The sequence below is a fragment of the Camelina sativa genome, chromosome 19 (genome assembly GCF_030686135.1).
Source record: "Camelina sativa cultivar CO46 ecotype springtype chromosome 19, ASM3068613v1".
NCBI classification, from domain to species: Eukaryota; Viridiplantae; Streptophyta; class Magnoliopsida; order Brassicales; family Brassicaceae; genus Camelina; species Camelina sativa.
In genome coordinates, this window is record NC_141898.1 from 945,062 (window position 1) to 966,970 (window position 21,909).

At 37.7% G+C, this 21,909-nt stretch overlaps 7 protein-coding genes and 2 pseudogenes across 14 annotated transcripts; 8 read left to right on the forward strand and 1 right to left on the reverse strand.

Annotated features, from left to right (window-relative positions):
* Positions 1-223: 223 nt before the first annotated feature.
* Positions 224-1,436, forward strand: LOC109130761 (F-box protein DOR pseudogene; annotated as a pseudogene).
* Positions 1,437-2,204: 768 nt separating this feature from the next.
* On the forward strand, positions 2,205-4,356 carry LOC104763877 (putative Delta(7)-sterol-C5(6)-desaturase 2). 2 transcript variants are annotated; one of them, XM_087502919.1, is made up of 4 exons: positions 2,205-2,343; positions 2,608-2,875; positions 3,494-3,799; positions 3,879-4,356. In XM_087502919.1, exons 2-4 carry the CDS (start codon positions 2,659-2,661, stop codon positions 4,184-4,186), a joined length of 831 nt encoding a protein of 276 aa, XP_087359045.1. In that variant the 5' UTR covers positions 2,205-2,343; positions 2,608-2,658; the 3' UTR covers positions 4,187-4,356. The 2 variants fall into 2 exon arrangements, with proteins under 2 accessions (XP_087359045.1, XP_019096315.1); XM_019240770.2 differs by lacking the exon at positions 2,205-2,343 and having other exon boundaries at positions 2,499-2,875.
* A 476-nt stretch (positions 4,357-4,832) lies between these two features.
* LOC104763878 (putative lipid phosphate phosphatase 3, chloroplastic) lies at positions 4,833-8,638 on the forward strand. 6 transcript variants are annotated; one of them, XM_010487276.3, is made up of 9 exons: positions 4,833-5,079; positions 6,425-6,517; positions 6,905-7,126; positions 7,212-7,299; positions 7,395-7,504; positions 7,584-7,674; positions 7,778-7,966; positions 8,054-8,113; positions 8,200-8,638. In XM_010487276.3, the coding sequence occupies exons 3-9, from the start codon at positions 6,911-6,913 to the stop codon at positions 8,385-8,387; spliced, it is 942 nt and encodes a 313-aa protein (XP_010485578.1). In that variant the 5' UTR covers positions 4,833-5,079; positions 6,425-6,517; positions 6,905-6,910; the 3' UTR covers positions 8,388-8,638. The 6 variants fall into 6 exon arrangements, with proteins under 6 accessions (XP_010485578.1, XP_010485579.1, XP_010485580.1 ...); XM_010487274.3 differs by lacking the exon at positions 4,833-5,079 and adding an exon at positions 5,123-5,568; XM_087501794.1 differs by lacking the exon at positions 4,833-5,079 and adding an exon at positions 5,235-5,852.
* Positions 8,639-9,463: 825 nt separating this feature from the next.
* Positions 9,464-11,368, forward strand: LOC104763879 (stearoyl-[acyl-carrier-protein] 9-desaturase 2, chloroplastic-like). Its single transcript, XM_010487279.3, has 3 exons — positions 9,464-9,715; positions 10,099-10,603; positions 10,709-11,368. Exons 1-3 carry the CDS (start codon positions 9,465-9,467, stop codon positions 11,276-11,278), a joined length of 1,326 nt encoding a protein of 441 aa, XP_010485581.2. The 5' UTR covers position 9,464; the 3' UTR covers positions 11,279-11,368.
* LOC104763880 (stearoyl-[acyl-carrier-protein] 9-desaturase 5, chloroplastic) lies at positions 10,709-14,333 on the forward strand. Its single transcript, XM_010487280.3, has 4 exons — positions 10,709-11,787; positions 12,406-12,910; positions 13,248-13,688; positions 13,862-14,333. The coding sequence occupies exons 1-4, from the start codon at positions 11,666-11,668 to the stop codon at positions 13,982-13,984; spliced, it is 1,191 nt and encodes a 396-aa protein (XP_010485582.1). The 5' UTR covers positions 10,709-11,665; the 3' UTR covers positions 13,985-14,333.
* A 118-nt stretch (positions 14,334-14,451) lies between these two features.
* LOC104777359 (uncharacterized) lies at positions 14,452-15,212 on the reverse strand. The gene has a single exon (XM_019243918.2). It carries the CDS (start codon positions 15,108-15,110, stop codon positions 14,592-14,594), a length of 519 nt encoding a protein of 172 aa, XP_019099463.2. The 5' UTR covers positions 15,111-15,212; the 3' UTR covers positions 14,452-14,591.
* Positions 15,213-16,370: 1,158 nt separating this feature from the next.
* On the forward strand, positions 16,371-17,553 carry LOC104767302 (disease resistance protein RBA1-like). The gene is made up of 3 exons (XM_010491344.2): positions 16,371-16,709; positions 16,815-17,060; positions 17,207-17,553. The coding sequence occupies exons 1-3, from the start codon at positions 16,495-16,497 to the stop codon at positions 17,382-17,384; spliced, it is 639 nt and encodes a 212-aa protein (XP_010489646.1). The 5' UTR covers positions 16,371-16,494; the 3' UTR covers positions 17,385-17,553.
* A 370-nt stretch (positions 17,554-17,923) lies between these two features.
* LOC104767303 (putative UPF0481 protein At3g02645 pseudogene) lies at positions 17,924-21,823 on the forward strand (annotated as a pseudogene). Its single transcript, XR_015590989.1, has one exon. The product of XR_015590989.1 is annotated as a putative UPF0481 protein At3g02645 pseudogene (transcript).
* On the forward strand, positions 19,766-21,823 carry LOC104763882 (small ribosomal subunit protein mS80 (rPPR6)). The gene has a single exon (XM_010487283.2). It carries the CDS (start codon positions 19,766-19,768, stop codon positions 21,554-21,556), a length of 1,791 nt encoding a protein of 596 aa, XP_010485585.1. The 3' UTR covers positions 21,557-21,823.
* Positions 21,824-21,909: the final 86 nt, after the last annotated feature.

A 21,909-nucleotide genomic window follows, 5' to 3' on the forward strand; every position in this document is an offset into this window, starting at 1 on the left:
CTCTATCTCTCTCCCTTGCTCGTCACACGTTAGCACATAGACCAGAAGAATTACATAAGAGGTTGGCGTATTTTATTTTCTTTTCCTTTGCAATTCACCTTTTTTGTTTGTCTTCTTTTTAATTACTATACAGTACATAAATAGTATTCTCTCTTTCAGCATTACTATAAAAAAATTATCTTTTTCTTGGTACATATATAGCCTGGATTTAGTTAACGCAGCCATGAAATCGCGGCGGCTGAACGTCTCGGAGGATCCTCGAACCATCCTTGGAAAGCACTCACGATTCCCTACTTCAAACTCAACTAATGCTCTAGAAAACTCAGAAGTACCGGTCCCAATTGATGTCATGATGGACATATTCTCTAGATTATCTGCAAAATCTATAGCCAGATGTAGCTGCGTATCGAAGCTCTGGTTTTCCATACTTAGAATTCCCTATTTCACCGAGTTGTTCCTGACCAAGTCTTCTGCTCGACCGAAGCTATTGTTCGCTTGCGTGAGACACAGAGAGCTGATCGTCTTCTCGACACCTCAGCCTCAACATCCATATGAGAGATCGTCTCGTTTAGCTGCCACTTTTCATATGAAAATTCCCTTCGATGGTATTTGCGATATTATTAGTCCTATCCATGGCCTTGTCTTTGTTCGAGATGTGCAGAAGTTCAAGTTGGTCTCGGTGATATGTAACCCTACCACCAGACAAACCTTAACTTTACCGAAACCAAAGACAAAGACGAGGTTATATATATAGCTATTTGGGTATGATCCGATGGAGAAACAATTCAAGGTACTTTCAATGACCGAAAGAGATGGGATTTCTGTTGAGCATCAAGTTCTAACATTATTAGGAACTAAGAAACTTTCATGGAGCATGATCGAATTGCATACCTCATTTTCCTAGATTTGATGGGATATGCATTAATGGTGTTTTGTATTACCGAGCTTCTGTCGACATATCTTCAGCTATGTCTATGATAGTTTGCTTTGATGTTAAGTCAGAGACGTTCAGCTTTATCAAAGTTATGGAACCTTTCATCAATGCTGTGGCTAGTGGAGCAACTCTGATTAACTACAATGGTAAATTGGGTTTAGTTATGTCGGAAGGGCGTCCTTACATTTGTGGAAGAGATAGACGTTTTGAGATGTGGATACTAAAAGACTCTGATAAACACGAATGGTCCAAGTTTGTTTACGAAATGCCTCCTCGGTGGCAGCGTATAAGCGAACGTAAAGTTTTTCGTTTTATTGGGGTCATTGGTACTACAAATGAAATTGTGTTGTCGTCGAGTCGTCCGCCCGACCGTTGCTATGTTTTATACTACAGTTTGGAGAGGAAAACTTTCAGAGTATTTGAAATCCAAGGGATGGGAGCGATTAAGAGAAATGGGGTTATTATGTTTTTAGACCATGTAGAGGACGTGAGACTTACGTAACACATATTTCAGAATGTGCTTGATGATACAATAATTTTATTAACAACTTTTCATATTAAATTTGTTTTTTATTTTGGTCAAAGTTTTCATATATTACAATATTATATACAATAATAACATCTTCTTTTCATACTAAATTAAATTTGTGTATGATGCATGCGTTTCCTGTCGGATTTACTCCTTGGAAAAAGAATCCTTTAGATGCATGTGTGACATGTGAGGGATCGGTGAATCGCGATGAAGCTATACGTAAAATTCGTCCAAAACTAAATTCCATGCGTGTCACAATATGAGATTTGCCAAAAGTTGCATCATTTATTTATTTTTGCTAAAGTAAAATTACATAAGTATTACCAAAGAGAATTAAATTAACCCCTTACTATTTTTTTTTCTTTTGAATGTAATGTTAAATTAAATTCAAGAAAAATTAACGTTCTCTTTACAATTGATCAGATGTGTTTTGAAACTTAGAAAGTGAAATCAGAGCAGTATATTAAAACTTTTAGAATCCTCTTGTTGCTAGCCAAGAACGTAGAACCCCTTACTATTTTAATTTTATTTTGATGTTTTCAAATGTTTTTTTGTTCCCTCAGTTATGCATCGGATCCTTTGGTTCGCATCAAAGAAAATTATGTATCCGTTTGAACCGAGTACTAAAATCGTTTTTTTATTAGTCAAATCTTACTTGTAAGAATTGTAGTCAAACGATAACCAATTGTTTATTTTAGAGTGATATATATACAAAAGAGTTTTTTAGTGGTGGGTGGTATTGTCAACAACCTATATACATATATACTGTAAATATATACTGTAAAACAACAGTTTCGTTAATTTGAGGATTCATGTGGTTTGGAAGAAGATACATTTCCCAGAGGCGTTGTGAGAAGTCGGACGATCACTAATTCTGGTACCCATGGTCCTTTTTTTTCTTTTTCTTTTCTTTATTTCAATTTTTGGTTTGGTAAGTGTGCTCGAGTGGCATACACATGTCTCTTTTTCATATGTTACGTTGTTGTTGTCGATCGTGACTCTTAAAACCTTTCCAATCACTTTGTTGTACTTAAATAAATAGACATTTAATTTGTATGTTGTAATCACTCTTAAACCTCTTTCTATGTTGTAATAAAGTAAATCATAGAAATATTTATACGTGTTTCATTCGAAATTGTAGCAACAGATCTCAAAGCTCCTCCTCTTGGCCATTTATTCTCGGCGCTTTCTCATGGCGGCAGATCATAATCATTTCGTCACAGAGACCTCTTTCTACAACCGAATCGTTCTGAGTCATCTTTTGCCGGCGAGTCTATGGGAAACTTTACCACATTTCCTCCAGACGTGGCTCCGGAATTACCTCGCCGGAAACATACTCTACTTCATCTCCGGCTTCCTCTGGTGCTTCTACATCTATTATCTTAAACTCAACGTTTACGTTCCCAAAGGTGACTTTTTTTTTTTTTTGAATTTCGATGTTCTGTTTTAAACCTTCGATTATATCGCCTGATGGATTCTGTCATACATGATACATACGTTTCAATTTGACGAGCATTACCCTCTTGCATGCATTCTTACTGTTAATTACTTTCAGTTCTTGTCTTGTAGTACTTCTCATTTGATTAGTAGTCTTTAAACCTTTTTCTTGATCTCTATCGTCGATTATATCGCATGAACGTTTCCTTTTTTTCTTTCTTCTTACTGTTAATTACTTTTAGTTATTGTCTTCTAGTATTTCTCATTTGATTAGTTTTAAAGTCTTTTCTTGATCCCTTTCGATTATATCGCCTAATGGATTCTGTCATACGTTTCAATTTTACGAACGAATTACCCTCTTGCATGGATTCTGACGGTTACTTTCAGTTCTTTTCTTCTTTTCTATTTCTCATTTTTTTTTGTCAATTTCTATTTCTCATTTAGTTAGTCTTAAATTTTAATTTTTTAGTTTTTATTTTCCAAAAAAGGGCCAGGGCTTAAAAACAAGTAAAACTTAGTTATTTCCTTGAAATATTGTGGTTCTTAGTTCTGTTTCTTGTGGGCCGGGGTTTCTTCTATTTTGTGTTCAGATTCCATTCCTACAAGAAAGGCTATGCTTTTGCAAATATATGTGGCAATGAAAGCTATGCCTTGGTACACTCTTCTTCCAGCTGTCTCTGAGTATATGATCGAGCATGGTTGGACCAAATGTTACACTACACTTGACCATTTCAACTGGTTCCTCTGTTTCCTCTACATAGCTCTCTATCTTGTTTTAGTTGAGTTTGGGATTTATTGGGTTCACAAAGAGCTTCATGACAATAAATTTCTCTATAAGCATCTCCATGCGACCCATCACATCTACAACAAGCAAAATACACTCTCTCCATTTGCCGGTAAGTCGTCGTCAAGCTATATGCTTTCAATCTAAACTCATCAAGAATGTTGTATCAATGGTTACTTTGGCTTTTCCAGGGCTCGCATTCCATCCGTTGGACGGGATACTTCAGGCTGTACCGCACGTGATAGCGCTGTTTATAGTGCGGATTCATCTTATAACACATCTGAGTCTTTTGTTCATAGAAGCCATATGGACAGCGAACATCCATGACTGCATCCACGGTAACATCTGGCCTGTAATGGGTGCAGGATACCATACCATACACCACACGACGTACAAGCATAACTATGGTCATTATACCATATGGATGGATTGGATGTTTGGGTCTATTAAGAATCCTCTCTTATTAGAAGAAGACAGTTTCAATAAGGAAACAAAATAAAGAGAATTAATGTCCAAAGTTCACATTTTTTTTCTTCTTCTTCGTTTGTTGGAACTAGAAGGGAAGTTTCCTACTTTCCTTTTTAAAAATTTATTACTCTTTTCTTTTGTATTATAAAAGATGATTTTTTTGTATTTTTTCTTGCATTACAAAAAATAATTTTCTGTATATTTTAATCAGTTAATCTTAGTTATTAAATAAGAATTTAAAATTTTGATGGATAAAATACTATTGATTAATAATTATAAAATATCTTATTATAAATACATAATACACTTATTGCTAAATATTAAATGTTTTTCTTAATTCATGTTTTTAATTCTAAAACATTATCTATCACAATACAGGGATAATAATAAACTTGTAATTAACCTTCTATAATTGCAGGATATATTTTGTTTAATAGGGTTTTTTAAAATCTGAAGGATTTAATAGGTCTATCTTGTTTAAGATCAATTGTGTATATAAATTAGCGGTGTCAAAAGTCAAAACTCTACCAAAAACGATATCACCCAAAAATCTAGCCAGAGGTTTTACAACAGTCATCTTTGAAGTTTCCCAAAATCGTCAAATTTAAATAGGTAGGTGAGGTTTGCTTAAGATATGATGACATGTAAATGAGGCAAAGTTTCCTTTTTTGTCGGTTAAGGTTGAAGAATTTTTGAAAAGCAATAAAATTTTCAAAACACAACAAATTAAATCAAATACCTAAAAATTTACACCCAAAGCATCGAAATTTACAAAACCGCGTGTCCTCTCTCTCTCTCTCTCTCTCTCTCTCTCTCATCCGCCATGAAAGTATAATACACCTTTTCGATAACTCACTTTTATTAGTATATAGTTTCTGCTAAGCACCAAAACAATTTTAAGGCGAGTCGATCAACCAACGTCAGGTATATATATCTTTCTTTCTCGCCCAAAAAAAGAAACTCCTTTATTGCTTTTGACTGGAGAGAGAGTCTCTGGTAATTTTTTCTTCTGTAATTTCATATTAAACACCATTTTTTTTTTTTGCATAAAGGTCGTTCCTTTCACATGGGGGGTCTTTGTAGATATACCAAAAAATATTTATATTGCCCACTCCCACTTGTGTGTGATTAGAATTAGATTGTCTCTGGAGATGTCACTGTTTTGTCTCTCTACTTATCGCTCTTTCCATTACTGTAATGTTGAATTGGGGGTTTCATTCATCTACTAACTACTAGGATGAAGTTTGTTGTCTCTCTCTCTTTTTCTTAATTCTTTCTCTACTTTTCGGACAGTAGAGACTCTTCTTGATTGCTCCTCTTCATCTAATTTTTGAGACTCTTTATAAGTGTTTGTTACACGCAATGGCTCGCTTCAGTTTTCCTTGTTTTCCGAATTTTGGGGGTTTTAATCAGGTTTGTTGATTCTCTCTTGTCAATGATTTTTTGGAAAAAGTTTTTAAATTGGTGGGTTTTGCTTTTGACTCTCTACTTTAGAAATTGATGTGGTTCCGTTAAGGTCGTGTTTGGTTTATTATTCAGTTCCAAATATTTAGGTGAACTTAGAGCCTTTTTGTTGGATCTCATTGTAGATTGTTAGGTCTGCTAATTAGCATATTATCAATTCAGTGGTTCTTGGTTCCAGCCAGATTCGTTTTGGTGGTCATAGTCTTCTTTAGTCATGGTTTGGTTCTAAGCGAGTAAGAATCTCTTTTGAATTTTCTCTGTTCTTCTCTGTTTGTGGTTCTGTGGTTTGAGTTCTTTGTAGATAACTGATATCTTTTGGTGTGAGTCTTGTTTGTTTCCAGATTGATTGATTGAACAGGGGAATAGTTATATTATATCAGGTGGTTAATATAGAAGAAACGTTTCAGGTTTTATGAAAACAAATACTTATGGCATATACAGATTTAGCTTACCAATGTTTGACCTAACCCCATCTCACCGGATTACAGGATTTGTATGATTAGCTGTGAATTGTACAATCAATGATTTGTTACTTGATGGAGTTTAGTTAGCTTAGTAGATATCTTTTCTTCCTTTTGCTTGATTTAAGATAACATCATGTCTTTAGCTTTACACATTGCCGCATTTCTATACCAAACCATTAAAAAACTTTGGATGTTCAATCTAAACTGCTTCTTTAATCAAGTCTTCTTAGGACTGGTTCTTCCATAATCTTGTTCCTTGAGTATTATTAAGTGGTATTCTTTGTACATTCCTGTAAACCTTCTTACCCATTAGAGTGTGTGATTTCTTGGGATGATCTTAGGCTGTGACAAACCGGGGGCCTGAGATTTCACAAACTGCTGACAATTTGGTCTCACCATCTGACATTCCACTCATAGAACCTAATAGTAAAGAGGTACCCCTAATTGTTTATTTTCGCCAACTATTTCTTGGCGAGTCTCACTGGTGTATATCAAACCTTAATCTTGTGTTGCAACGAATACCACAACTTAGACATCGACTTTTTATATATCTCTTGTTTTCACATCATTTTGGTCGTAATGATGAGCTGAATTTAGATATCACTGTAATACAGTAGGTCAATTTTGTTTGAGAGCTCAATAGCTTTTCTAATGAGTTCATGTAACTATTTTGACCCACAGCAGTGATCTCTTGTAGATTCTTTACTTTTCACATACTATAAGTATCTTTCTTGCTTACATTCCATCATTGTGGCTGAATCGAAAAGTACAGAGAGAAAGGAAAATTATTTGATCATGGTGTATTTTATATCTCTAAGCAGCACAGGATGAGAGAGGCACAGCTAGGCGCTCACACTGTGAGGTCCCATGGAATGACTGTTGCAAGGATTCACATGCATGATTGGATCATTCTCGTGCTACTTGTTATTCTCGAGGGCGGACTCCTTATAATCCACCCGTTTTATCGCTTTGTTGGGAAAGATATGATGACTGATCTCAGTTACCCGTTAAAAAGTAACACTGTACCAATTTGGTCTGTCCCGGTAAGCGTCTAATAAGTCAACTTCTAACACTGGCCTCATACATTTTTCACAACATAAATAACATTTCTTTTCATCGGAATGACAGGTATATGCGATGCTGTTGCCTTTGGTAATCTTCATCTTTATCTATTTCCGTCGAAGAGATGTTTATGATCTTCATCACGCTGTGCTAGGTCAGCATTTCTGAAGAGATGTTTATGATCTTCATCTTTATCTATTTCTTTCACATATTTGAACAACAGTAATGTTGGCCTTTCTCCATGTGCAGGTCTCTTATACTCCGTTCTGGTGACAGCAGTACTTACCGATGCAATCAAGAATGCAGTTGGTCGACCACGTCCTGACTTTTTCTGGCGTTGTTTTCCCGATGGCAAAGCTGTAACTATGTCTCCATGTGTTTTACTATTGCGTTATAAATTATTTTCTGCCTCTTGAATCTTGTTTTTTTGCTTCTCAGGTTTATGATATCCTCGGAGATGTTGTATGCCATGGTGATAAAAGCGTCATAAGAGAAGGGCACAAAAGCTTCCCAAGCGGGCACACCTCATGTAAGACTATGTTACTGTTTTCTTTTTCTTTGTCTTCTTGAGCGTTTTAGGCGAAAAGAAAGTTTTGGTTTTATTAAACTGCAGCTTTGATTTGTTTTTGCAGGGTCTTTTGCGGGGTTGGGATTTCTGTCGCTATACTTATCGGGAAAGATTCAAGCGTTTGACGGTAAAGGCCATGTTGCAAAGCTATGCATAGTCATACTCCCTTTGCTATTTGCAGCTCTGGTCGGTATTTCCCGTGTTGATGACTATTGGCATCATTGGACAGACGTCTTTGCAGGAGGCTTGCTAGGTTTGTTTCCACTCTCTACTCAAAAAAGGTCAAAACTTGTTCCCTTTAAACAACATTCAAACCTCATACCATTGTCTGAACTCGCAGGTCTTGTGGTGTCGACGTTCTGTTATCTTCAGTTTTTCCCGCCACCATATCACACCGAAGGTGCAAACGAATTGCAGATTCCATTTGAAAAGATGTATCTTTTATATTGTGAATTGATCATCTAAAGTTTGATATTGTTGTTCTAGGTTGGGGACCATATGCTTACTTCCAAGTGTTGGAAGCTGCGAGAGTGCAAGGTACCGAGAATGGAGCGGTGCAGCAACAACCCCAAGGTGATAACGGTGAAGAAGAAGACGGTGGGTTTATGGGCTTACATTTGGTGGATAATCCGAGTATGAGGAGAGAAGAAGATGTAGAAACTGGTAGAGGCTGAGTAGAAGAAACGCTGAAGCTGGTCTGGTTGTTTATTTTTAGGACACTTTTTCTTGTTCTTTTGATTCTTTTGTTTTGACTACTTTTGCTAGATTTGTGTAAGATAACTAGTAGTCTAGTAACTACAGTCGTTTGGTTTTTGGTTTAAATGGATGGGACCAGTATTAATGGGTCCGGTATTGTTATTGGTTAATGTTCTTTTGACTAGTTCACTCTCTCTTGTATAATCGAAAATCACTTTTTGGTTAAAAACACTAAACATGTGTAAATTGTAACTGTGCATCACTTTTGTTATGGGTCACAATCAAACTCAAATCCGGCATAATTCATTGACAACAAATAACCAAAGAAATAAATAAGTAAAAAAAAAAAATCTCGAATCGTTCCTTCTTGATAACCTTTTTTGTTATTTGTTTCTGTATTTGTTGAGTACTTCCAATTCTCTGATTAAATATTGCATTGAAGTTTCGTGTTCTTTTCTTATGTTTCAAGTGTTGTAACGTCTGATTTCGTATAGATATTAGCATATACATGTTCAAAATTTCGTGGCAAGTAGACACGACACGAGCACGCCAACTTTCTCAATCAAGCCCATTTGTTTTTTCACAAATGTCATGCGTTACCAAAACTTTTTATCACATACCAAAAACGATCCGGTTAATACTTACTATAAGAACCTAAACATACCATCCGAACGTGTAAATGTTTTGTTTATTGTAAAACCAAATAATTGTGTTTGCATTTGAACTGTATATATATATTTGTAATCATATCAATATGTGTTTATGAATTTTATAGTTACAACAAAAATTATGATCGATTGCATATAAAGAATATATAAGATGAAATACTTAAACGCAAATGCAAACGGAAAGAAATTATATTGGATGTGTTGGAGTTTTGACAATTTCTTTGTCTTCGCATATACGTTTAGTAAAGATCTTTAACATATATAGTTTAAACTTTAAACCAAAAACGACTCGTCATATGTCACACAAGTGCATAGTTGCATATTATTAAGTGAATAATTAATCATATAACTATATAATAAGACTAATAATTACAGCTAAGGGGTGACATGTTTAATACTCAATCTTTTGTCAACTCATTATATATATACTACTGTCTCCTCCTAACACAAGAGGCAGAAGGGAAAGAAGAAAAGAGAGAGAAAATGACGATAGCTTTGCTCTTGAACTCGACGATGACGATGGCTAGAACGAGGCAGAATCCAGCGGTTGCGGTATCTTACCCGCCGCCTACTTACTTGGGATCTAGTTTTCCACGTCGTCGTCCTCTTCGAGTTTCGTGTGTTGCCACAAACCCTAGGTGAGTTTTTATCTTTTCAGATCTTCAAATCCTTTTCGTTGATAATATTCTAAATTTTGGCTTTTGCTTTATATTGGTTGATTCCGTGGTATACGTTTAACCCATTGAATGACAATGGAAGTGAAAAGGTGTTGGATGATCATATTATATTTAAATATTTGTCTCATTCGCAAATCCTGTCAAAACCGAATCAAAACGGTAAAAAAAACTGATCAAAAAGTTAACTATTGTTTTTTTTCTATATTGAACTTGGAAGTAATTCAAATAATGAAATGATTGCGAGTTCTAATAAAATTCATATAGACAATCAGTTAATTTGCATTTTTGAAAGGCACAAACCTGATCGAATTAACAATAATCCTAACAATTTAAAAATGTTACAGAGAAACGAGTCACAAGAAGACGTTTCGACCCATAAAAGAAGTACCAAACCAAGTGACACACACAATCACACAAGAGAAGCTCGAGATCTTCAAATCAATGGAACCTTGGGCCCAAGAAAACTTATTACCTTACCTCAAACCCGTTGAAACTTCATGGCAACCACAAGACTTTTTGCCCGAAACCAACGACGAAGACCGGTTCTACGAGCAAGTGAAAGAGCTACGAGATCGAACAAGAGAGATCCCTGACGATTACTTTGTAGTTCTTGTCGGAGACATGATCACCGAAGAAGCATTACCAACTTATCAAACGACTTTGAACACTCTAGACGGCGTCAAGGACGAGACCGGCGGGAGTCTAACACCGTGGGCGGTTTGGGTTAGAGCATGGACAGCAGAGGAGAATCGACACGGTGATTTGTTGAATAAGTATCTTTACTTATCAGGTCGTGTTGATATGCGACATGTTGAAAAGACTATTCAATATCTTATCGGATCCGGCATGGTAACGTTCTCATCATCTCATACTACTAAAAAAATATTGTGGGCAGAAATCGTAAATTATAATTTCTTTGGGGCCTAATTGATAATTTTTATAATTGTTATTCAGGACTCCAAATTTGAGAACAATCCCTACAATGGCTTCATCTACACTTCTTTTCAAGAGAGAGCCACGTTCATCTCCCACGGCAACACGGCGAGGCTAGCCACGACCTACGGCGACACAACGCTCGCCAAAATCTGCGGAACAATCGCGGCGGACGAGAAACGGCACGAGACGGCTTACATACGGATCGTCGAGAAGCTGTTCGAGATCGATCCCGACGGGACCGTACAGGCTCTAGCGAGTATGATGAGGAAGCGGATCACGATGCCGGCTCATCTAATGCACGACGGACGCGAAGACGATCTGTTCGATCATTATGCCGCCGTGGCGCAGAGGATCGGAGTTTATACCGCGACCGATTACGCAGGGATTTTGGAGTTTTTGTTGCGGCGGTGGGAGGTGGAGAAGTTAGGGTCGGGTTTGTCCGGCGAAGGAAGGAGAGCACAGGACTATCTGTGTACCTTGCCGCAGAGGATTAGAAGGTTAGAGGAAAGAGCTAACGATAGAGTCAAACTTGGGTCAAAACCTTCTCTTTCATTCAGCTGGATCTATGGGAGAGAAGTTAAACTATAAAAACGACAAAGCTTGTTGCGTTTTCACTGTACTTGGACTCAAAACAATGTAAAGTAAACTAAATAATAAACGATCTTGCGTTTTAGTGAATCACTGGGTTATATGTTATACGGCCCATGGGCTTGTGTAGTGAGCAAATAAGGAGTGGCATAGACGTAATTAGAAGTGAACCTGAGGGATAGAAGAAAAAGTAACAATTATAGTATTAATCAGTCCGTCCGTGGCTCGATCATCACGCCCAGAGTTTGGTCTTCTTCTTTCACATTTGTCTCTTTCTCACAGTCACAGAGCATAGAAATAATCGAAAACTTTTCTTGTTTCATCTGGGATTCGTTTTGCTTCTGTTCATTGGTTTATTGAGTTTGTTAGAGAAGAAGAAAAGAAAAAATGGCGATGGCTATGGATCGGATCGTCTTCTCCCTTTCATCTTACGTCTATCGTCCTTGTCAAGTTAGGGGATCCAGATCTTCTAGAGTTTTCATGGCTTCTACGATTCGCTCTGCCGCTACGTGAGTTTTATATTTCGAATTTGCAGGCTTATTTATTCCTTTATTAATGCTTTGAATTTGTCCTGATCTGGTGTTTGCTTTTTGAGTATCGATGATAAATCTCCGGTTTTGGTTGATCCAGCTTCCTGTTTTCATCAATTTTTATTCCCAATGCACTCTTGGTTCGTGAAATGATGTATTTGCTTCATTTGTATGTTGAAATCTCTCATTTTCTAACTAAGATTTATCTGCGAGCTTGGTTTTAGATCACAGAGACTCATTTATATGAAAAATGTTTGATTTTGTTAATCTGTACCTTACATGCAAAGGAAAATATTGTCTGTCTACTAAGTAACATTAACAAAATTTGGCTAATTCTCTTCTTCGTTCTGAACGCATGCATGAATTGTTTTTGTGTTTATGACTTTCTTGTTACATGGTTGTTGGCCCATAAGACTACTATGCTAATCAGTTTCTTATTCATTTATTCTCTTGTTTGTTTATCATGTTAAGTAAAAGACTATTGGGTGTTGTTGTTCAGGATTGATGTGTAGCAGCTGCTTACTCTATTTCTTGATTTCTTGCTCAACTCCTATTGAAATTTTGAAACTTTATTTGTTTTTTTTTTTTCTATTACAGAGAGGTTACGAATGGAAGGAAACTGTATATCCCTCCTAGAGAGGTGCATGTCCAAGTTAAACATTCTATGCCGCCAGAAAAGCTGGAGATCTTTAAGTCTTTAGAAGGATGGGCTGATGAAACCCTCTTGACTTATTTAAAACCTGTTGAGAAATCATGGCAGCCGACTGATTTTCTTCCGGAACCTGAGTCGGAAGGATTCTATGACCAAGTCAAGGAGTTGAGAGAAAGGTGTAAGGAACTTCCTGATGACTATTTTGTGGTGCTTGTTGGGGACATGATCACTGAAGAAGCACTTCCTACTTACCAGACCATGTTGAACACCTTGGATGGAGTTAGGGATGAGACCGGAGCAAGTCCTACTCCTTGGGCTATATGGACCAGGGCTTGGACTGCTGAGGAGAATAGACATGGGGATCTTCTTAACAAGTATCTTTATCTTTCTGGTCGAGTAGACATGAGGCAGGTTGAAAAGACAATTCAGTATCTGATTGGTTCTGGAATGGTAAGCTCTGCTAATCGTTGCCTGCTTATTTGATTTGACTGTTAAGATACAATAGGTAGGGGAACAGAAAGAGTAATAAGTTGGAACCGTTTATCAGTCTTTACCTTTTTGGAACTTATCTTGTCATTTCTTAATTGGGCTTGAATTGACGTCACAATGACTATTCGCAAATCATCATCTTAGCAACATACCCATAGTTATGTTTCAAGTTCTGAAGATAGAATTGAAGTGATCCTACTTAGCTGCCACTTTAAATACTTGTACGGTTTTTCATTGTGTATAGCTTTGTTTTACTAATATTCAATGTATGATTGATCGATTTGTGTTATGTTCTTAGGATCCAAAAACTGAAAACAACCCGTACTTGGGTTTCATCTACACATCCTTTCAAGAAAGAGCGACCTTCATCTCTCATGGAAACACTGCCAGGCTAGCGAAAGATCGTGGAGATCTGAAACTTGCGCAGATATGCGGGACCATTGCTGCTGATGAGAAGCGTCATGAGACTGCTTACACCAAGATTGTAGAGAAGCTCTTTGAAATTGACCCTGATGGCACGATCTTGGGTCTGGCTGATATGATGAAGAAAAAGATCTCAATGCCTGCACATTTAATGTATGATGGCCAAGATGATAACCTGTTTGAGCACTTCTCAACCGTTGCCCAGAGGCTTGGTATCTACACAGCCAAGGACTATGCTGATATTCTAGAGTTTCTTGTTGAACGGTGGAATGTGGAGACTTTGTCAGGCCTTTCTAGTGAAGGACACAGGGCCCAGGTAAATTACCTCCATGTGATGAAACCTCCTAGTTTATGAATACTTAGCATGTTCTTGTAGTAGTTTTTAGTCATGGAAACTATATTAGATATACTGTTTAGTATGTTTTGTGTATTTGAAGATCTGATCAGGACCTGAACTTTGAATTCTGACTTGATCATTGCCTTTGACAGGACTTTGTCTGCGGACTACCTACAAGAATCCGCAAAATTGAAGAGAGAGCTCAAGGAAGAGCCAAAGAAGCAGCCAAAAACATACCATTCAGCTGGATTTTTGGTAGAAATATCAGGGCTTAAGAAGTTTAGTACACAATTCTCTTTCGAATTATCCCAAGTAAGCCATAAAGGTCTTCACCAACCATCTCATTCTCACCAATGAAGGACCAGTTTTAAGACCACGAAAGTTCATTTGAATATGTTTTGTTTTATACGGAACATTGTAGATAAAAGTTATGTGGTTAGGTAATGTTTCTTGTTTGAATCAGTCAAGACCAGAGAAAAATGTTTGAGTGTTCTCTTAGTGATAATGTTGGTTTACCAAGAACTTACGACTTTGCTTTACCTTTTTGATTCTATTTTTGTTGTATCAGTTTAAATAATGGTGTTCTCTCTTACAGTAGTAAAGCTTCCGTTTCTTAATGTCAAATCATTTTGTTCCTATTAAAAGTTGCGAAAGTCCGATTTCTTTTATTGGTCTAGATAACTTGGGTAGACATTGTTCCATGACTATCATTAGCTAAAGTTTTCTTATGCAAGACGGTATATATGTAGAATCATCAACAAAGTAATCAACCAATTTAATTCTTCAATACATATAAACCTTGAAAAACAGATCAAACTAACATTTGATACAAGACAAACTCTCTTCTCTCAAACAAAATCACTACAAGAAGTCATTCTTTCTTCAAACTTGGAAGTCACTCTGAACCTTACCAGTCCTCTTCATAGCAACTCCATTACCATCACCTTCGACATAAGCATAGTACTTCAAGAAGAAGGCGAGAACAAGAACGATCCACTCAAGGCAAAAGATCACAACACAGAGCCCGCCAGCTAGTTTCAAGATCATAGACGCTTCTTTCTCACGGACATAAGAGTTAAGGCTCTCGAGGAAGTTGGAAGTGTTGGTGAAGAAAAGAACAGAGACTGAGCCTTGGAAAATGGCTGTAAGGACAGTAGTGATCATGTGAGCTGCGTACCACCGGTTCTTGCCATAAGATACGGCTGCACAGCCAGAGACGGCGGCTGCGATTGTGGTGGCGTGGAGGAGGATGAGGAAGAAACCGCAGAGTGAAGGGATTAAACGGAGAGAGAGAGTGAGGAAGATGCAGCTTGAGGATGCACCAAGGAGGACGTAGTTTGAGAAGAGGAAGAGTTTATGGGTGTAGAAGCTAGATTCTTGTGGCTGAGGAATTAAACCCATGATGATGTTGGATTTATCTGATTCGGATTGTTAAAATTTTTGGATTTTGAGATCGACAAGAAGAAGAAGATAGCTAGTGAGTAGTGAGTTATGAATCGGTAACATCGGAGTGGGATGATATATAAAGAGAAATTTAAACGGTCGGATTTTTCCAAATATGACCGTTGGGGTTTACAGAAGTCAGTAGGCCTGGGCACTAATACCCGTTACCCGTATTCGACCCGTTACTCGGCTCGTATCCGTCCCGAAAAAAGGTACCCGCAGCTTTAGGGTCGAGTAAAGAGTATTATAATTATATTACCCGTGAGTAAGGGACGATTATAGAGTATTGGTTTAGTTTTCAATATCCGTCCTGTTACTCGTCCCTTTATCCGTTTTGTTATCCGACCCGTAAATACCCTTTAATATTTTGTATTATTATTATTTATTATTAATTTATAAATATATTATAGAGTTAAAGTTAAAGTCTAAATTCAATTTAGTCCAATTGGACGCCCAATTGAATTAATATTTTATTTTTCTTTTTAAGTTTGTAATTTTCGAATTTTTGGACCTATATGTTGCATACATTTATGAATTTTTCCTTTTTCGGATTTTGGAATATGAAATTATTATTGCGATTATTGATAATTTTTTTTATCGGATATTCATTTTTCTGGGCAAGGGTAAAGGGTTGGGTATTTAAAGGGTCAACTATTTTTTTCTGGGTACCCGTTATTTAAGGATCGAATACGAATAATTTTTTTCTATTACCCGTTAGAGTCAGATCGGATAAAGGGTATGAGAAAATTCAAGGGTATCCGTCTCGTGCCCTGGCCTAGAAGTCAGGTGTAGGATAGATCACGGATAGAGTGTGAGTTGGTGTTGCGTAACGGCTAGTGTTTTGCTTTTACTTTTTGTTCAGAACAAGACTGGCAGGCCCAATGGGCCAGATTGGGTTCTTGTTTGTCCAATACAAGGATCAGATATGTTAAGTTGGGTTTAGAATCATTTTGGTAGTCTTTGCTTGCTTAAAACAGTTTTCATTAGTTTGCAACGTATTGAAATTCGGGGTCAGCGTCGTATTAAAGGAAGTGCCACAGTCTCCTGGTATGCCACATGTAGGTTAAGCCACCCTTTATTATACAAATGATGTACAAGGTATATATAGGGTGATACACACGGGTTTTGCTATATAGTAATTACAAAGAGATCCCTAATATATATTCTCCTTTACACCATATTTTCTCATTTCACTATCCTGTCCCCCATATTCCATGGGGTCAGAAACAGAAAGAAGACTTTGACTGATGAGGATTTGCTTCCACTGCCTGCCAAATAAGGGTTTGGAAGAATTTATTTAACAGCGTAATGTGCTTCATTTCATACAAACCTCCAAACAACGATGGCTGTCTTCTCTTCCACTCAATCGCATCAACTGTTCTTAAATTTCCGGGGAGAGGAATTGCGTTATAGCTTCGTGAGCCACCTCATTGATGCCTTGGAAAGGAATGGGATAAACATCTTCGTAGACAGATACGAGCTGAGAGGCAAAGACCTTAAAAATCTCTTTGTAAGGCTTCAAGAGTCGAAGATCGCGCTGGCCATCTTCTCTACCAGGTCTATACTATTCATTCTTTCACACTCTTGACGATTATCCAATATCTTCTTCACTGAACCAGAAGATTCAAGGAACATATATAAATCATCTTGTATTAATTATAGGTATGCAGAGTCGCCGTGGTGTATGGATGAGTTGGTTACTATGAAGAAACTTGCGGATCAAGGAAAGCTCCTAGTCATTCCAATCTTCTACAACGTAGAGCCAGAAGACATCAGAAAACAGACAGGTGAGTTTGGTGAAAAATTCTGGACTCTCGCGAAAGGATCTACTGGAGATGAGATAAAGAAATGGAAAGAAGCCTTGGAATGTATTTCCGACAAGATGGGTTTGTCATTGGGAGGCAAGAGGTACTTTAAGCGCACACTCACTCCATCCATCTTCTTCTTTTCCCTCTAATTAAAACCAAAGATAGTTATGTTCTCTCTGTAATTTTCCTGAAAATGTTGAAGTATGTTTTTTAATTTATGTGAAGTATGTTGTTCTTTCTTGGCAGCTATGAAGCCGATTTTATCAAGGAGATTGTCAAGGAAGTTCAGAGAGTTATAGCAGCAATTGGAACTGAGGACGAAGTGAATCATTTTGGGGGAAAAAACAAAAAGAATCGCAAATGCAATTTCCCACGTGAGCTTACCGTTTTCAAGAGGATCAAAACCAAAAAGATAAAGTTTTGATGTAATATTAATGTTCTGCAATTTATGTCTGGATAGTGAGTCTTTTATCTATTAAAGGTTCTATTTTTTATTCTCTATGTTGCTGTTTAAGTTCAGATCGATCTTGGGAATACCTGTGACTCAAGAAGAACCTCTCACTTTTCAAATGATTATCAATTTATCCCTAATACATATTAAAATCTACAACTTTATCTTGTTTTTTGAATCTATTGAAAAATCATAATAAAAATAAAAATATGTTTATAAAAAATAATAAACAACTCTTGATCTTATATCATTAGGAAGCAAGCAATAAGTTTTTGTTTGCTCCGCTAAATTGAACCGACTCAATCCACCCGAACCAAATACTCTATGAAAGATCGAATTGAAACTTAATGACCGTTTCAATACAATTGAAACAGAGTAAAGCTTAGATGAAACCATAACTGCAGAAAGAAGAAAAACTGAATTCTTCGTCTTCTGTTTACACTCAGATTGAAAGAAGAAGAAGACGGATTCGAGTCAAGATTTCTAGTTCTGCTTCAGAAAAATCAAAGATCATGTTACCTAACAAACCAATTATGACATCTCCAGAGCAACACAGCTTTGACGAAACTCGATGGGTAATCGATGTTCGGAAACCTCTCGACGCAGAGCTTGAAGAACACGATCTCGAACAAGTCACAGTCAGCATTTTCAATGTTCCTAAAGCATTAATGTGTAGCCATCCAGATAAATACACACCTCACCGGGTTTCAATCGGACCTTATCACTGTCTAAGACCAGAGCTTCACGAAATGGAGAGGTATAAACTAATGATCGCGAGAAAAATTCGAAACCAATGTAGTAGCTCTTTCAGGTTTCATGATCTTGTAGAGAAATTACAATCCATGGAGGTTAAGATTCGAGCTTGTTATCATAAGTATATCGCGTTTAACGGAGAGACTCTGTTGTGGATCATGGCGGTAGATTCGTCGTTCTTGATCGAGTTTCTCAAGATTTACAGTTTTAAAAAGGTGGAGACTTTGATTAACAGAGTTGGGCATAACGAGATTCTTAGAGATATAATGATGATTGAGAATCAAATCCCTCTTTTCGTTTTGAGGAGAACACTCGAGTTTCAAAACCCTCTTGATTCGATCGAATCAGCTGATGATCTCCTGGTCTCTGTTCTTACGGGATTATGCAGAGATCTCTCTCCTCTAGTTATCAGTTTCGACGATCATGAGATTTTAAAGGCTCAGCTTCATGAGTGTAATCATATCTTAGACTTCTTGTATCAGATGATCGTTCCCAGAATCGAAGAAGAAGAAGAAGAAGTCGAGGAAGAAGAAAACAGAGCATGCGACAATGGCGGAAACAGAGCAGTTAGGTTTTTGGGAGAGATTAAGCAACAATTCAAAAGGGTTTTCGCGTCTCAAACTGCGGATCTAATCTTGAGATTCCCCTGGAGAATCATATCAAATCTTCCTGGCTTCATGGCTCTGAAACTCTCAGCTGATTATCTCTTCACAAGACAAGAACGCGAAGCAGCAACAACTTCATCATCATCGGTTTCGGATCAGGATATCGAAAAGCCTCCTCTTGTGGAAGAACTCGCAATACCATCAGTCTCCGATCTCCACAAAGCCGGAGTTAGATTCAAAGCAACAACAAACGGTAACGTTTCAACTGTATCATTCGATTCAAACTCGGGTCACTTTCACCTCCCTGTTATAAACCTAGACATCAACACAGAAACAGTTCTTAGAAACCTCGTCGCTTACGAAGCTTCAAACACTTCAGGACCACTAGTGTTCACTCGTTACACAGAGCTCATTAACGGAATAATCGATTCGGAAGAAGACGTTAGGTTGCTTAGAGAACAAGGCGTGCTTGTGAGCCGTCTCAAGAGTGATAAAGAAGCTGCAGAGATGTGGAATGGTATGAGCAAGTCTGTGAGGTTGACCAAAGTTGTGTTTTTGGATAAGACTATTGAGGATGTTAACCGTTATTATACCGGACGGTGGAAGGTGAAGATTGGAAGATTGGTTGAGGTTTATGTTTACGGTTCTTGGCAGATTCTTGCGTTTTTGGCGGCGGTTTTGTTGTTGATGTTGGTTTCTTTGCAACTGTTCTCGATGGTGTTTGGCACCTTACTTCGGTTTAGAACCGGTTAGGTTTTGGGTTTGGTTCGATTTCGATTTCGATTTTGATTTCTATTTCACTTGGTTTGGTTTGTTTCGGTTTATGTTGAACCATATTAAAATTGATTTTGGTTGAAGCAATTTGTAACAAAAAGTTCTTTTTTTTTAATTGCAATAAAGATCTGAACTTGAGAGAGAGAGAGAGAGAGAGAGAGAGAGAGAGAGAGAGAGAGAGTAGGGTTTTGGGTTTAGAATCAGAAACTGCTGCTGAAGAAAATGTTGAGATCCCTTTTTTGGAGATCGCAAAATGCGACTCGGAACCTCGCCGTGACTCGATTCTCGAAGAAGAAGACCCAGACTCCATCGCTAAACTCCATTTCCAGATTCTCATACCTCGAGTCGTCTGGAAATGCTTCTACTCGAAACATCAGGTTCTTCTCCGGGAGCCCTCCTACGGAAGAGAACCCAGTCTCGTTACCCACGGATGAGATGCCAATCTCGTCAGCCGCAGAGCTTACTCTTGAAAAATCGAATCTTTCCGATTTGGGTGTTGCAGAAAGTGGTGATTTTGATGTAAATGGTGGTCTCTCTGTTGAAGCCATTGGTGGTGTTGGTGAAGATGGAGATTCAGAGATTGTTGCGATTGAAGCTTCTGAAGATGGATCCGTTGTAGAAAAGGGGGATTCTCAGGTTAGCGAGGTGTACCAATTTGATGACGAAAAGTTAGAATCTGTCCTGTCTCTGTTACGGAGTGATGAGGAATCTTTGGAGGTTGGTCTTAAGGCGCTTAATGTAGACTTGCACTTAGATTTTGTGGTAAGAGTGTTTGAATCCCCAGGAATTTCAGGTAAGAATCTGATTAGGTTTTTGAAATGGGCAACTGAGAAAGAAGAGATTACTGTTACCACCTCGCTTGTGGAATCTATTCTTGTAGCTATTACTAGTGATACACGTAGAATGGATGCTTATAGTTTGTGGGATTTGGTTAAGGAGATTGGTGAGAAGGAGAATAGTTGTGTTTTGAATTTGGAGATATTGAATGAATTGATTGCCTTGTTTGGGAAAATTGGTAAATCCAAAGCTGCTTTTGATGTGTTTACTAAAACCGAAGAGTTTGGCTTTACTCCGAATGCGAAAACATATTATTTGACATTGGAGGCGCTTTGTAAGCGGTCGTTTATGGTTTGGGCATGCTCTGTATGTGAGAAAATGCTTGAGAGTGGTGTGTTGCCAGAGGGAGAACAGATCGGTAACATCATAACTTGGTTTTGTAAGGAAGGGAAGGCTGAAGAGGCTTACTCAGTTTACGAATTGGCCAAGACGAAAGAGAAATTCCCTCCTCCTAGATCTGTGGCTACTCTGATAAGTGCTCTTTCTAAGAACGATGGGACTATTACGTTTGCTCAGGAGCTGTTGGGTGATTTGTCTGGAGAAGCTAGGCGACAAGGGATAAAACCATTTTCTGATGTTCTCCATAGTTTATGCAGGATGAGAAATGTTAAAGACGCTAAATCTTTGCTTTTGGATATGATTTCTAAAGGGCCTGCTCCTGGGAATGCGGTTTTCAATTTGATTGTCCATGCTTATTCGAAATCTGGAGATCTGGATGAAGCTAAAGAGGTTTTGAAGTTGATGGAGAGTAGAGGTTTGAAACCAGATGTGTACACATACACTGTCATCATTAGCGGTTATGCTAAAGGAGGGCTGATGAGCGAAGCTCAAGAGATTCTCGCAGAGGCGAAGAAGAAGCATAAGAAGCTTAGTCCTGTGACATATCACGCACTTATCCGAGGTTATTGCAAGATTGAAGAATATGACGAAGCTCTGGAACTTTTGAAAGAAATGGATCGTTTTGGGGTGCAGCCTAATGGTGATGAGTACAATAAGCTGATACAATCATTTTGCCTGAAAGCTTTGGATTGGAAAAAAGCAGAGATGCTGTTTGAGGAGATGAAGCAGAAAGGCTTGCACTTGAATGCGATTACTCAGGGGCTTATAAGGGCAGTTAAAGAGATGGAATCTGAAGCCAAGGTAACGGAAAATGGAAACTTACTTGCTGCAGCATAAAATTTCGATCCGATACTTGTCAAAGTTCTAACATTGTGGACTAGCTTTTGAAGATGTTTTTCTTGGTTTGAAATCCCGGAAGATACCTGGTTTGTTCTTTTGTTACTGGAATCAATCTTTTGTACTCCAGTATTCCCCAATAAGCCTTTACAGTGTTCAATCAAGATTTTTTTTTTATAGCTTTCAAGAAGTGATTCAGTTTACCATGGTCATTGTTCTGTTTGTATTTGGTTTTCTAGTAAGATAGCATCTTTTGATTTTAGCTCAGATTTAGTTTCGGTTTCAAATTTTGAGTTGAGAAAATTGATCTTCATGTTCAAAGTTCATACTTTCAAACTCTATAAGACCAACTA